This window comes from Somniosus microcephalus, chromosome 4, assembly GCF_052327205.1.
Source record: "Somniosus microcephalus isolate GS21.2 chromosome 4, FLI_Smic_1.0, whole genome shotgun sequence".
NCBI lineage: Eukaryota > Metazoa > Chordata > Chondrichthyes > Squaliformes > Somniosidae > Somniosus > Somniosus microcephalus.
Window position 1 is genome coordinate 277,603,171 of NC_140990.1, and position 15,656 is coordinate 277,618,826.

A 15,656-nucleotide genomic window follows, 5' to 3' on the forward strand; every position below is an offset into this window, starting at 1 on the left:
GGAATTGGACACAGGGTCAGCTCTAACAGTCATAAATCAAAGAGACTACAAGCGGCTATTTTCACGCATACCCTTGAAAGCTAGAGATTGTCTTGAAGACGTATACGGGGCAAAAAGTCTACCCCAAAGGAAAAATAAGGGTGAAAGTGACATAAAGGCCAGGAAATACCTAAAATGGATATATATGTATTGCCAAATGGAGGACCACCACTGCTAGGACGTGAATGGATCCGGAAGATACATTTAGATTGGCATGCCATACAGGCACTGAAGGTGGAGGCCAAAAAGGATGACATCACACCTGGACGACTGTCAAAAATGCTAACTGACGCAAAAGAAGTGTTCCAGGAAGGACTAGGAACACTAAAAGGAATAACAGCAACAATTAAAATAGAGGATAATGCAAGCCCAAAGTTTCTGAAGGCCAGACCAGTGCCTTATGTGATCAGACCAGCAGTTGAAGCAGAGCTGGAAGGGTTGGAACGTTCAGGAGTACTGTCCAAAGTGGACTGGAGCGAGTGGGCTACACCTATCGTTCCTGTAATGAAGAGGTCATTGAGTAATACGCCTGGGGAACCAAAGAAGGTCCGCATCTGTGGGGATTTTAAGGTGACAGTGAACCCAGTCCTTCGCACGGTGCAATATCCGCTTCCACGAATTGAGGATAGTTTCGCCTCGCTATCTGGTGGTAAACGCTTCACAAAAATTGATCTAGCCCAGGCGTACTTGCAAATGGAGGTAGAAGAAGCTTCGAAACATTACCTTACGATCAACACCCATAAAGGTCTCTATCAACACAACCGGCTGGTGTTTGGAGTAGCCTCGGCTCCGGCTATCTGGCAAAGGGCGATGGATCGGGTCCTGCAAGGGATTCCAAGGACCCAGTGTTATTTGGACGACATCTTGGTCACGGGCGAAAATGACGGTGATCACCTCGCTAGCTTGGAGAAGGTGCTCGCCAGATTAAAGGAATATGGGCTACGAGCTAATCGCCACAAGTGCGAGTTTTTCCGGAAACAGATCTCGTATTGCGGCCACGTCATCGATGAAGAGGGGTTACATAAGTCCCCTGACAAGATAGAGGCAGTAGTCAAGGCTCCAGCACCGGAAAATGTGTCACAACTGAGGTCGTTCCTCGGGCTGGTAAACTATTACCACAAGTTCTTACCAAATTTGTCTACGGTATTACACCCGCTGAACACCCTACTGCAAACAGGGGTACCATGGAAGTGGGATGACGAACGTAGACGAGCTTTCCAGAAGTGTAAAGAATTGATCACATCAAAAGAGGTGTTGGCCCATTTCAACCCAGCACTACCAATTCGTTTGGCATGTGATGCATCACCCTACGGCATTGGAGCGGTGCTGTCGCACAAATTCCCGGACGGTTTGGAGAGGCCAGTAGCCTTTGCATCTCGGTCACTAACCTCAGCCGAGCGCAACTACGCCCAGATTGACAGGGAGGCCCTCAGCCTAGTATGGGGAGTAAAAAAATTCAACCATTGATACGCTTATCAATTACTCCATAAAAGGCGATGAATTAGGAAAGTAATGAAGAGGTTTTTATTAACTAAAGAACAGAGCATGCCTCTCGTGGCCAACTGGTTCCAAGAAGGAAGTGGGTTGCCGAAACACCCACCTTTATACCTGGTCATGTGGGCGGAGCCAGCTGAGGCATGCATTGGTACACAGCGCCAACCAGAGGTAACAATATGCAATAACGATAACAGTAGGATACAATAACAGTGGTTTACCACATTCACCCCTTGTTTAAAATTTAGTCCGGCGGGGTGAAGTGTACTACAAGTTCGTGTAGGTAAGTCTATCAGGAGGCCTTGTATGACGTCCTGATCGTCGTGGTGGCGGCGGCGGTGGTGCAGTATCCAACGTCGAATCTGGTGTCTGGGTGGTCAACGAAGGGTCCTGGGGCTCCGGCATGCTGTCTACAGGGGTTGGGTTGGGAGAAGTGGTGGGGGATAACGGTGGTAATTCAGGGGCATCCGAGGGTGCGAGGTCTCGTATGGAGACCGTGTCCTCCCACCTGTCTGGGTACGCCACGTAGGCATACTGGGGGTTGGCGTGTAGGAGGTTCACCCTCTCGACCAGGGGGTCCATTTTATGGGTCCTCACGTGCCTCCGCAGTAGGACGGGCCCAGGAGAAGTCAGCCATGTCGGTAGCGAGGTTCCCGATGTGGACTTCCTGGGGAAAACGAACATTTGCTCATGAGGGGTGGCATTAGTGGCAGTACAAAGCAGTGACCGGATGGAGTGGAGCGCCGCAGGGAGGACCTCCTGCCAGCGAGAGGTCGGAAGGCCCTTAGATTTTAAGGCTAAGAGGACGGCCTTCCAAACCGTCGCGTTCTCTCTTTCCACCTGGCCGTTCCCCCGGGGGTTGTAGCTGGTGGTCCTGCTCATAGCAATACCTCTCGCGAGCAGGTACTGACGAAGTTCGAAGCTCATGAAAGATGAGCCCCTGTCGCTATGTATATAGCTGGGGAACCCGAACAGGGCGAAGAGGTCATTCAGACATTTGATGACCGTGGTACTGGTCATGTCTGGGCAAGGGATGGCGAACGGGAAACGGGAGTACTCATCAATTATGTTGAGGAAGTACACGTTGCGGTTAGAGGAGGGGAGGGGCCCTTTAAAATTGACGCTCAGGCGCTCGAAGGGGCGAGTGGCCTTGATCAGGCTTGCTCTGTCTGGCCTATAAAAATGCGGTTTGCACTCGGCACAGATTTGGCAGTTCCTGGTCATGGTCCTGACCTCCTCGATGGAGTAGGGCAGGTTACGGGATTTGATGAAATGGAAGAACCTGGTGACCCCCGGGTGGCAGAGGTCATTGTGGAGGGACTGCAGTCTATTAACCTGCGCGTTGGCGCATGTACCACGTGATAGGGCATCTGGGGGCTCATTGAGTTTCCCGGGCCGGTACAAGATATCGTAATTGTAGGTGGAGAGTTCAATTCTCCACCTCAAGATCTTGTCGTTCTTGATTGTGCCACTCTGCTTATTATTGAACATAAAAGCAACTGAACGCTGGTCAGTGAGAAGGGTAAACCGTTTTCCGGCCAGGTAATGCCTCCAGTGACGCACCGCTTCCACAATAGCCTGGGCCTCCTTTTCGACAGAGGAGTGTCAAATCTCGGGGCCCTGGAGGGTCCTTGAGAAAAAGGCCACGGGTCTCCCCGCCTGGTTAAGGGTCGCAGCTAGGGCGAAGTCGGATGCATCGCTCTCCACTTGGAAGGGGATGGACTCATCCACTGCGTGCATTGTGGCCTTCGCAATATCGCTCTTGATAAGAGTGAAGGCTGCACACGCCTCTGGTGTCAGGGGGAAGGAGGTGGATTTGATGAGGGGTCGGGCTTTGTCCGCATAGTGGGGCACCCACTGAGCATAGTAAGAGAAAAACCCCAGGCATCTCTTCAGTGCTTTTTGGCAGTGGGGGAGGGGGAGCTCCATAAGGGGGCGCATTCTGTCGGGGTCGGGCCCGATGACTCCGTTCTCCACTACGCAGCCGAGAATGGCAAGGCGTTTGGTGCGAAACATACATTTCTCCTTATTGTACGTTAGGTTCAGCCGCTGGGCCGTACGGAGGAATTTTTCTAGATTAACGTCATGGTCCTGCTGGTCGTGGCCACAGATGGTGACGTTATCCAGGTAGGGAAAGGTGGCCTGCAGCGCGTTCTGGTCAACCATCCGGTCCATCTCCCTTTGGAAGACCGAAACCCCGTTGGTGACGCCGAAGGGAACCCTAAGGAAGTGGTAGAGGCGGCCGTTCGCCTCGAAGGCAGTATACTGGCGGTCCTCATGGCGGATGGGGAGCTGGTGGTATGCTGACTTAAGGTCGATGGTGGAGAATACTCTGTATTGCGCAATCTGATTGACCATATCAGATATGCGAGGAAGGGGGTATGCGTCCAGCTGAGTGTACCGGTTTATGGTTTGGCTGTAGTCAATGACCAGGCGGCCTGTATCGGTGGTTTGAACGACTACAACCTGGGCTCGCCAGGGGCTGGTGCTCCCTTCGATAATGCCCTCCTTCAGGAGCCGCTCCACCTCAGAGCTAATAAAAGCTCTGTCCCCGGCGCTGTACCGCCTGCTCTTGGTAGCGATGGGTTTACAGTCGCGGGTGAGGTTAGCGAACAAGGGAGGGGGGGGGACTTTGAGTGTGGAAAGGCTGCAAGTGGTGTGTGGCGGGCGATTTAAAAGGTGTTGGTTGCAGACTGTGAGTGGGGGGAGGGGTCCACCGTATGCTAATGTGACACTTTTAAGGTGGCACTGAAAATCCAACCCTAGCAGCACGGCAGCGCAAAGACGGGGCAGGACAAGAAGTTTAAAATTTTTATATTCTGTGCCCCTAACCGAAAGGGTCACCACACAGTAGCCGCCGACGTCCATTGAATGGGACTTAGACGCCATAGAAATCCGATGGCGCGTTGGCAGGACCGTGAGGGAGTGGCTACGTACCGTGTCGGGGTGAATAAAACTCTCTGTGCTCCCGCTGTCAAATAGGCAAGTGGTGTCGCGGCCGTTTACCGTGATGTCCATCATGGACCTGGACAGATGATGAGGCAGGGCTTGATCCAGCGTAACGGAGGCCAGTGTATGGCTTAGTGAGTCGATATGGTCGTCCGACGAGACGGTGGTCGAGTCCGGAGACGAAATGGCGGTTGAGTGCGGCGGACAAAATGGCGGCGGCCATGATTCAGGTCCCCACGCGGCCGGAGGTGCACAAAATGGCGGATAAGATGGCTGCCCCCACGGTTCGCACGCGGCGCTGTTGGCGTTCGCGGGTTCCCCCCTGCAGGCATTGGCGTAATGGCCTTTCTTCCCGCAGCCCGAGCAGGTAGCGGTCTTAGCCGGGCAGCGCGCTCTAGGGTGTTTTAACTGGCCACAGAAATAGCATTTTTGGGCCTGGTTACGGGGCATCGCTGCAGTTGGTACCGGGGGCGGCAGTCCCAGTTGGTTTCGGGACGTCGCTGCAGCAGTTGGTACCGGGGGCGGCGGTCCCATGTCCCAAGGTCGCGATGGCCATGGCGCGGCGCCGTTACGTGAGTATGCTTCGAGGTTTCGGTGGGCCGCATCTAACGAGAGCGCAAGGGCTACGGCCGACTTCAGGTCGAGCTCCTTGCTTTCGAGCAGTCTCTGCCGGGAGTAGTCGGACTGGAGGCCCCTAACGAAGGCATCACAGGTAAGTCCCTCCGCGTGCCCCGCAGCCGTTACCTCCTTACAGTCGCAGTCCCTGCAGAGTGTCTGTAACGCCCGTAAAAATGCCTCTACCGATTCCCCCGGTTGCTGCCTGCGGGATCCCAAGAGGTGTCTGGCGTAAATCGTGTTCACTGGGCGCGTGTATTGCCCTTTTAGTAGTTCGAGGGCCGCCGTGTACGTAGTAGCGTCCCGGATGAGTGTATATACTTGAGGGCTCACCTGGGCGGTCAAAACTTTTAGTTTGTTCTCCTCCGATGTCACGGCGGAGGCTTCTAGGAAGGATGCAAAGCAGCTCAGCCAGTGTTCAAAATTGGTCGATGAACCCGCTGCTTGAGGGTCGAGGTCCAGGCATGCTGGTCTGAGGGCTCGCAGCAACGCCTGCTGTTGTTGCTGTTCAGGTGTCGACATTTTACTTTTAGTTAATAAAATTGATACGCTTATCAATTACTCCATAAAAGGCGATGAATTAGGAAAGTAATGAAGAGGTTTTTATTAACTAAAGAACAGAGCATGCCTCTCGTGGCCAACTGGTTCCAAGAAGGAAGTGGGTTGCCGAAACACCCACCTTTATACCTGGTCATGTGGGCGGAGCCAGCTGAGGCATGCATTGGTACACAGCGCCAACCAGAGGTAACAATATGCAATAACGATAACAGTAGGATACAATAACAGTGGTTTACCACAACCACTATCTGCATGGACAGAAGTTCACCTTGCTGACTGACCACCAACCACTTGTCTCCATCTTTAATCCTAAGAAGGGCGTGCCAGTAATGACTGCACAGCGGTTACAAAGATGGTCCCTGTTTCTAGGGGCGAATCAATATGAAATAGAATATAAAGGCACGAGACAGCATGGGAACGCTGATGGGCTGTCGCGCCTGCCACTGCCTACTGTGGAGGAAGCACCAGCAGTGGACCCTATCGAGATATTTTATTCGTCGATAATTGAACGATTGCCAGTAACAAACGCGGATATAGAGAAGGAGACCCGCAATGATCCGACGCTGTCACGGGTATATGAATTGACGGTGAGGGGATGGCCAACACATGCCGACTCACTGTTGCCAGCATTCTCATCCAGAAGAGAACAGCTGTCAGTATGCCAGGGGACAGTGATGTGTGGATCCAGAGTGGTGATTCCACCCAAGTTAAGGGAGAGAGTGCTAAATGAGCTACATGAAGGTCATCTGGGGGGAGTGAAAATGAAAAGCCTTGCTAGGGTTTATGTGTGGTGGCCGGGAATCGATCAACAAATCGAAGACCTAACTAAGAGCTGCTTAGGATGCCAGAAGGTCCAAAATGCACCACCACATGCCCCTCTACACCCATGGGAGTGGCCCTCCTCTCCATGGCAATGGGTGCACATTGATTTCGCTGGGCCATTCATGGACTCAATGTTCTTAATAGCAGTGGATGCTCATTCAAAGTGGCCCGAGGTGATAAAGATGTCTTCAACCAGTACAGAGAAAACGATTGCAGTCCTACGGACCATATTGGTCAGAAATGGGTTGCCAGAGCAGATCTGCTCTGATAATGGACCACAGTTTGTGTCCGATGAGTTCCAAAAATTTATGAAAAGGAATGGGGTAAGGCATTACACATCCGCCCCGTATCATCCAGCCACCAATGGATTGGCTGAGAGGTTCGTACAAACCTTTAGGAAGGCGATAAAGGCCATGTGCGACGAGGAAATTCCACTACAGCATAAGATGGACAATTTCTTATTAGCCTACCGAAACGCGACACATGCAGTTACCAACCAGACCCCGGCCATGATGTTCTTTAACCGAAGGTTGAGATCTCATCTGGACTTGCTCAGACCAAATGTGCAAAGAAATGTGGAGGACAAACAATTCCAGCACATCAACGAGAAGCCGACAAGGAGCTTCAATGTAGGGCAACCAGTCTTGGCCCGGGACTATCGAACAGAGAAGTGGCAACCCGGAACAATATGTACAAGGCAGGGGCCATTAATGTACACAGTGGATGTCGGGGAGAACATTGTGAGACGCCACGTCGATCAGATCTTAGCATCACAGGAATGCGTCAACCCCATGTCTCGAGTACCTGGGGATGAACCCAACATACCGGTAGTATCTACTTCAGACCCAGTAGCAATGGAACCCGATGAACTACCCGATGAAAGGGGGTCAGAATCGCCTCTGCACCAAGAACAAGAACCTCCGGAAAGGCGCTATCCCGAAAGGGTCAGGAAGCCACCCCAAAGACTGAATCTATAAATGGACTTTTGTTATTGAATGTACATGTAAAAATGTAATTGTTATTTGAATATTAAGGGGGTATTATTAATCTAAAAAGGGAGGAATTGTAGTGTATGTGCTTTAAGTCAGAACTACTTTTTTTACAGCTCCTGTATACTGTAGTGCCGGCAGTAGCCACACCGGTATATAAGCTGTGCGCATGCCTCTGTACTCCAGTCTAGAGATTGCCCTCCTCCAGTAAAGACCTGTTATTTGTTTATGTACTGCATCCGTGTAATTATTTATCCACTGAACCACGGATCCAACATAATCTATGCTAAGTTAGTTGATCTCAGTCAGGTGCCAGTAGAGGCACTGCAATTGACCTCAATGTCCCTGGAGAAAAAAGAAATCAGACAAGGTCCCCCTGCTGATTGCAATCCAGCAACCAAAATGGCATTGTACGCACATCAAATGAGGATAGGACTGGGCTTGGCTGTGGTGCTTCCCGCATTCAAATAGCTTGACAACAATCGCCATAAAGAATCGCACATAAATTTTGTTAACTTTGGCGAGGTACCAAAGGGAGGTTGTTGATCATTGTACTTCACCCCAACAGAGAACAGGAGAGACAGTTGGTAGTGAAACAATAACCATTCAAAAAGGAAAATATCAGATTCCTGATTAAATGACTGGAAGCCAAAAACTTTCAGTCTTCCCTAACAATTTTCATGGGCCTTGTTAAAGACAGAACCTCCACCCACCCCAAACAAGGCTTGCAGCCTAAGTGGTCAGGGCAGAGAATCATGGACTGGGAATTCCCACATTCCCAGTCTGTGGCACATCAGTGGGCCAGTGTGGCAAGAAAATACAGGCCCCTGATCTTCAAGGGCCTGAAAACCCATAGGCCTTTGGACCCAGCATAAATGTCGTGATCTACCCACTGTTAACCTCCAATTTGACCTCACCAAAGTTTGAGGGGTCATCTCATTAACACAATCCATGCAGGTCCCAAGCACCGACTATGGCACAGAGGCTAAGAAACCCCAAGTGTGTAACTTCAGGGGGAGTGGTGCCAGGTCCACTCCCAGTAAAAAGACCAAAATGCCCCCTAGCCTCATTTGTAAGGGAGCCAAAATATCCTACAAAATACTCTTTTACCTTTGGAGTTCCAGGGCATGATCCAGGCCGAGACCCACTTCCGCCGATCTTCAGGACATTACACCTGCTTTCTTGGTGTACGAGCCCATCTACATCCCATCAGGGTGGGGCCCCAGGAACCTTTGGCCTGCGTTTCCCTACCCCAACTATGTCCCATCCTACACTGCTGACCTTGCTTGGGGAAGATGGAAACTCTTTCCCCAACAAGGTCCTGCAGAAACTGCCACGGAAGGCAAGGACCCAGGTACACCGAGTCTTAGCCAAATTTGTGGCTCTTCCAAAAGACCCGTCATAGATGCGGTGGGAGGGCACTAAAAGGGCTGCAGATTTGCGGTGGGAGGGCACTAAAAGGGCTGCAGATTTTCAGCTGCATTATCCGTAACATCCAAGTTAGAACCAATTACTTGCAACAGCTTTATTGGGCCAGAAATTCAGATCGGGGGCTTGCCGCGCGTGCAAGGCCCCGATATGCACTTACCCGACGCGCTGGCCGTTGACCTCCAAGGACGCCTGGAATTCGATTTTGAAAAAGAAGAATCCCGGGCAGCGTATGACGTCACGCCGCCCAGGAGTGCAGCCAGCGCGAAGCCTGTAGCGCGCTGTGCAACTGAGACACGCCCCTTGAGGTCTCAGTTTAACAGGACATGCCCCCAATGTTTCTGCCAAGCTGCTAAGCATTTTTACATGCAAAGCAGCAGTTTAAATAGGTTTTTGGTAGTTTTTTGAAGATTTTGGTAACTTTTATAAACTTTTAAAAACGTTTACATTATTTTGAAGAATCTGAAGTAGTTTTAAACAGAATTAAAGCAATTTAAAGACTTTTAAAAGCCCTAAAAGAATTTTTTAAATTCCATTTATTTATTTAGCAATGTCGTCGTCATACGTGTCTTCACACTGTTCCCTTTGGGGAACTGTATGAAGTGGTGGAAGGATTTATGGCCATGATTAACGCTCATTCCGTGACCGTAACCATCTTTGAACCAGCCATTAGGGCGGTTAGTCCTATGGCGGGAGGGTTTTACGGGCTCCCACAAGCTATACAAGGAGGGGGGGCCACCCACACCCACGGACGCAAATATCCCACTGGATGTCAACCCAGAATTTAGAGCCGGAGCTCCGACTCCACTTGCCGGGACTGTCTGGAGCGGGGTTCGAAACCCTACCCTGATCTGGCCCAGCGGCGGGGATCCTAACACTATGCCAAAGGCCCAATCCGATTAGCAATGTGAAATGGCTGGAATGAGCACAATTCACGGCATTAAAAGAACTCACAATTGAACTGATGATGACCTCAGCAATCTCCTCAAGGAGGTGGAGGCGCAGCGCCTGCTCATCATTGGTAATGAGAAGTCAAAGGCGCCGCAAAAAGGGCAGATGATAGCTTGGTCTTTCAAGTGGCAGCATAGGGCTCCAGTCACGGGGAGGGAAAAGGCGCAGGAAACGTATGGGTGTCACCTTTTGTGCGGAGTGGGCCTTTTGCATAGCAGTAAGCATCCCCGCCGCTGGGCCAGAAGGAGTAGGGTTTCGAACCCCACTCCAGACAGTCCCGGCAAGTGGAGTCGGAGCTCCAACTATAAATTCTGGGTGGACATCCAGCGGGATACTTGCGTCCGTGGGTGAGGGTGGCCCCCCCCCTCAGATGGGTTGTGGGTGCCCGTAAAACCCTCACGCCATAGGACTAACCACCCTAATGGCTGGTTCAAAGATGGTTACGGTCACGGAATGAGCGTTAATCACGGCCATAAATCCTTCCACCACTTCATACAGTTCCCGAAAGGGAACAGTGTGAGGATACGTACGACGATGACCTCTTGCGCAATGCACCTCCTTGGACCCTCAGTCGCAGATGCGAGGGGGCAAATCGTGCAATTGTTAAATTTTTCATTTTATTGACATGTAAAATGTTGGCCCAGTAATTCCCTTCCAAATGCGCGAGTACGGTCGGGGTACTTACGCGTCTGGCCGGAGGAAATGCCGGTTTTCAGCATGCACAGCGCATGCGGGGAAAACCGGCATTTCCTGTCCTCTGAACGAAGGGGTTCAGAGGCAGAACGCGTGCGACTGCACAGGCAGCGCATGCGCAGTAAAATTCGCCGCTTTCATTCATGCTTTCAGTGAGGTCAAGTCCTTACAACTTACACATGAAAAAAGCATGGGTGCAGTTGCTCCAGAGGCTGCGGAGGAAGATATTTCTTATCGTGGAGCTTCTGAAAGTATGTATGTCTGTATATATTCCTTTGCGTGTTATGTATATATTCCTTTACTTATGTGTATGAATGTATTATTTAATTATGACTTTCAGAGAAAGTAACTTATTGGAAAATCATAATTAAAAACATACATTCATACACATAAGTAAAGGAATATAAAACATACATACATATACGTAAAGGAATATATGCGGACATACATACATAATTACTTATTACTGATGAAAAGTTTCTTTCTTAAAAGTGCTGGAAATGTTACATTACTCATTTTAGAACACTCATTTTCACATTCAATTCACACAGCCACAATTGCTCCTTTTACCTACCATTCTGAAAACCCGTTTAAAAAAAAAAAATTTAAACTTTAAAACTTACTTAAAATTTCTTAAAATAACTTCCCTCCCTTTCCCAAACAAAAATATTGCCTTTCAGAAGCTCCACGATAAAATATATCTTCCTCCGCAGCCTTGGAACAACTTTACACATGCTTTTTTCAAGTGTAACTTGTAAGGACTTACCCTCACTGAATCCATGAATGAAATCGCCGAAGTTCACTGCGCAAGCGCTGCCTGTGCAGTCGCACGCGCTGTGCCTCGGAACCCCTTCGTTCAGAGGACTGGAAATGCCGGCGTTCCCCGCATGCGCTGTGCATGCTGAATGCCGGCATTTCCACCGGCCAGATGCGTGAGTACCCAGACCGTACTCACGCATTTGGACCCGAATTTCTGGCCCATTATGTACTGTTGTTAGAAAAAAGTCTAGCATCAAATTAATTTCCAGAAATAACTGCACAATTTAAAAGCATTTGAACATCTTAAAGAAAAAGACTTTGTGAATTATATAAAAAGCATTTCCATCATTGGAATATTTTGAAAGTTATTAAATTAGATCAATGAGCACAAAATACTGAATATAAGTAACACTTTCTACAGGGTAATTCTATACAGTAGTTCCCTCTTTTTTAAGATTTAGGATGCTAAGTGAATACGGACTGGACATCATAGCCATAATGAATGTTTGATTAGTATTTTAACAATCAATAAATACTAGTCAGTTTTGCAGAATAATCCCTAGGTTTTGTCAGATCCCAGTTTACTTACGGCAGCCCAATTCATCAGAATCATCATTACAGTCAACAACACCATCACATCTCCAGTCAGCAGGAAGACACTGGCCATTGTGACAGCGAAACTGGTCTGCTGTACAATCTGTAATGCAAGGATGAGAGATTAGTTAATTAAACCGGACATTTCTTTACAACTGACTGAGGTGGCACGCACCTACAGTATGTACAGCAGGTATTTATTTTAAATGGTATTATACTAATGAATATAATCTTTTATTGTTTAGTGGGGATTACATGGGAGTGTTGTGGCACCGTACAATAGAGCGCCAGTATATTGCACCAGGGAGTAGCATAACATGAGTTTATGCTTTTGATTTGGTTAATGCCAGTGTGTAAATTGAGAAGTCTCTGGCAGGAGTGTGTGGAGGTGAGCCTCTTGTGACTGAGGTGGTCCTTGTCTTAAGGTATCTGAGTGTTGAGATGTACCTATTGCTGGCTGGACCACTTGTGCTGCTGTATGAGGACTTGCAGATATTGGCATCCTGCAAGACACCCACATTTTGAGCAAATTCCTGCAATGCTTCTAGTACTGAACACTGGCTCTACATAGCCACTGATCAGCAGGAAAGCAAATTTATCTAGTGAAGGCCTAAGAAATGGTTATCTGTAACTGGTCACCAAGCCTGTTGAAGCCATAAGAGACAACCTTCTCCACTCTGGCACCCAGAGTCTCTATGGCAGCTGTCCGAGCATCTGTGGCAAAAGCTAAGGCTGTCCTTAGGGCCTCTGTCATAGGTACCTCTGCTAATTGGTGCGGACTGCAGTGCTGTGAAGCTATGCATCATTGTGCCGCAGTTACAGGTAGTGGACTCCTCCAATCGCCTTGCTGCCTGTTGCACAATCTCAAAGACTTTCAACATTACTTGCACATAAACTTGATGCTCTGAAAGCATCCTACTTTTAAAGCAAGAACCACATGATATGGGTCTTGGATTCTTTAGCCAAGGGCCAACATCTCTATGCCCTCCAGTTAGCAATGTCTTTCTCCTCATTTTCCAATCCCAGCTCTTCCTACCCCCTTGTACTCTGTGCATCACCTTGTGCATTCCCGTCTGCCTTACTCTCTAATTCCCGAATGTATGTCTCTGGGCTAGTGCTCGAGAGTGAATAATAGTGCATATTCTGGATGTAGATGGGTTTGCTTTTTGTTCCGCCTTTGGAACTAGCAGTTCATGAGGCACGCATAGAAGAGGAAAAGAGACACTCGTCACTTTCAGGAGGAGGAGTGACAGGAAGCTTTATGATCTAGTTTACTGCCAGGTAAAGTGCAGTCCAATAGCATGAGATGGAAGGGGAGCATACAATGTTGTGAATAACCTGCAGCAAGCATCTGCCCTCTGATTTCCCAACTCTAATTTCCTTTGGTGCCTCCATTTCAAAAAGTTCCAAAGTTTCCTCCTCACAGGGTGCAGATTCAGAGGTCTAGCAACTGTGAAAAGGCATAGGTTTGTGAGTCCACCTGTGGCCAATCTCTCTTTGGTGCTATAGATTGTCTTCTATTAAAAATAATGCACAAAAGTGAAAATGGCTACCAGTTGACATGAGATACAGTCCAATCCAACTGTCAGCATGCAGACTGTAATGGGGATGGTAAGACGTGCATGGATTAAACACATCTCATCACTCCTCAGTAAGGTAAATCATGTAAAAAACATAGAAAATAGAAACATAAAAATGACAGCATACTTGCAGAGAAAGGCTGGAGGTGTAAAGTGCCCTGAAGTACCTCGGATATTGATGTGTGCTAGTAAAGCACTTCAACATATAGAGGGAGCTGAATCTAAGAGAAGCCAGCCATACCTTCCAAGAATATTTAGCTCAGTGCATGTTGGCAGGTGCAGCTGGCTCCTCCTACTTTGGCAGTTTTGGTGAGGTCATTAAACTTTTTCTGCACTGCACTGCTGTGCAAGGTAATGGAGTTGGCAATGGGCACTTCCTGCCATTGTTGTTGTGCTGCTTTCTTTACGGATCATCGAGGGGTTCCAAATGAGCACTCCTTCCTCTGCTTAACTTTTGTTAAAAGCAGTTCCACGACCTCATCTATGAACCCATTCAGCCGTTCTCTTGAACTTTTTTTCCTTTCAAGAGCTGCTGGAAATTCCTGATCTTGCTGTGCTGAATCTTTTAAGCTTCTGCAGGCTTTTAAATCCTGTGCAGCTAGCAAGTTTTTGTCCCCGCAATGGTAAGCTCCCAATAAGTGCCATTCCTGATGTCAGAAGCTCACACACTTTCTGAAAAATTCTCATTCGGCAGGCAGGAATCTCACTCCACCAACTTTCCATTTGGGTATTCACCACAAGCAGGAAGTCTAGGTCCTTGTGTCTATAATACCTGGGCTATAATACATAACATTTTGAAGGTTTGATTGTAAAGTTACTTGGCTAAGTGGGAAAGAAGTTCATCTCTGAAAAAATATCTATCAAACTATTTCCAATCAGTCAAATTATAGAAATTCTTCAAAATGTGACTTTTTATTCTTATTTTTCATGCATGGTAGTTATGTGCAGCTATCAATACAAGGCACATTGTTAGGGAATGAAGCAGTTTCCTCCCTTTGCAGTAGGTTAGGTATGCTATGGAATACATGGAATGCACAGTTCGCCTAATTATTAGTTGAACAATATGCCTAGAATTCAGTCTCAGAAGGCCACCCCTGTACTGGTATATTTTAAATTTGCAAACTTCTACATGCATGGTCTGTGACTGAGACTGGTAAATATAATGTTAACTGTGCCACATTTGAAAGTATATTTGAACAATGACTAGCATAGACATTGGAAATTTGTTCAGAAATATTTCAGACTAAATTGGAATTATGATCCTTAGCACCAATCAGATGATACTTTTCTTCCATTGCCTGGGCTGGATTTGAATTCACATCTGTGTGGAGAAAAGAGTGAATTTCCTGGAGACTTGCGCCATTGGAATGGCTCATCTACGGTGTTGGGTTTGTTTTATACCATTAAAGTTCCATGGAAATTATGGCATGTGAATTATGCCATTATTTACACTGCACCATAAATTTCTGGGACTTTTACACCGCTGCTCCAGTCCCCTCGCCAAAACCATGCAAAATTGATCATCATAGCTCCTCCCGCCTCCCAGTTAAGTCAATGACAATTGCAAATTTCCGGGATTTATGACAGTTTATCAACGCAGCCACTTAGACTGAAAAATAATGGCGCAGGTGAATATATTTAAATTGATGAGTTTAAAATAATTGATTTTAAAGTAAAATAAAATCTTGGCTCTTTAGATATTTTTAAATATTAGCTAATAACCATCAAAACACTTCTTCATTGTCATTGTGTGTTAGGTTTTGTGATTATTGTCTGCACGGTGTAGGGCACTGAAGTGTCTTCACATGCCATTGATGAAATTAGGAGTGGGGGAGAAATTAGTTTAGGCTTGTTTTCGGGCTCAAAATAGTCGACATACTCATTCAAAATTGCGCCTCAGGCCTCATCTGAATAATTCCGCTGAGCTGCAGGCGTCTGTCGGGGCTCCTGAAGCAGCTCGCCGGTTTCCACTGAACCAATTTGGGCTGGCTGTGACACCAGCAGCGCCCCTCAGATAGGAGGTGGGAGTCCGGAGAGGCGAACAGGAGGGGGACGAGCACGGGTAGGCAGCGGCCCGCAGTCGTGCTGGGGAGCCAGAAGGAGCACTCCTTCGCCACTCTGGCTCCACACGAAGGCAAGTTAAAATGAAAAACCTTAACTTTATGTTGGCAGCCTCCAGCATTCC

General features: G+C 48.1%; 1 protein-coding gene across 2 annotated transcripts in view; it reads right to left on the bottom strand.

Annotated features, from left to right (window-relative positions):
* The window catches only part of lrp2a (low density lipoprotein receptor-related protein 2a), a 390,094-nt gene that overhangs the window by 288,251 nt on the left and 86,187 nt on the right, over nucleotides 1-15,656 (bottom strand). For both annotated transcript variants that reach the window (XM_085986489.1, XM_085986488.1), the window contains exon 2: nucleotides 11,887-11,994. In XM_085986489.1, coding sequence (XP_085842615.1) covers nucleotides 11,887-11,994 — 108 coding nt within the window. The remainder of the gene's footprint in view (nucleotides 1-11,886; nucleotides 11,995-15,656) is intronic.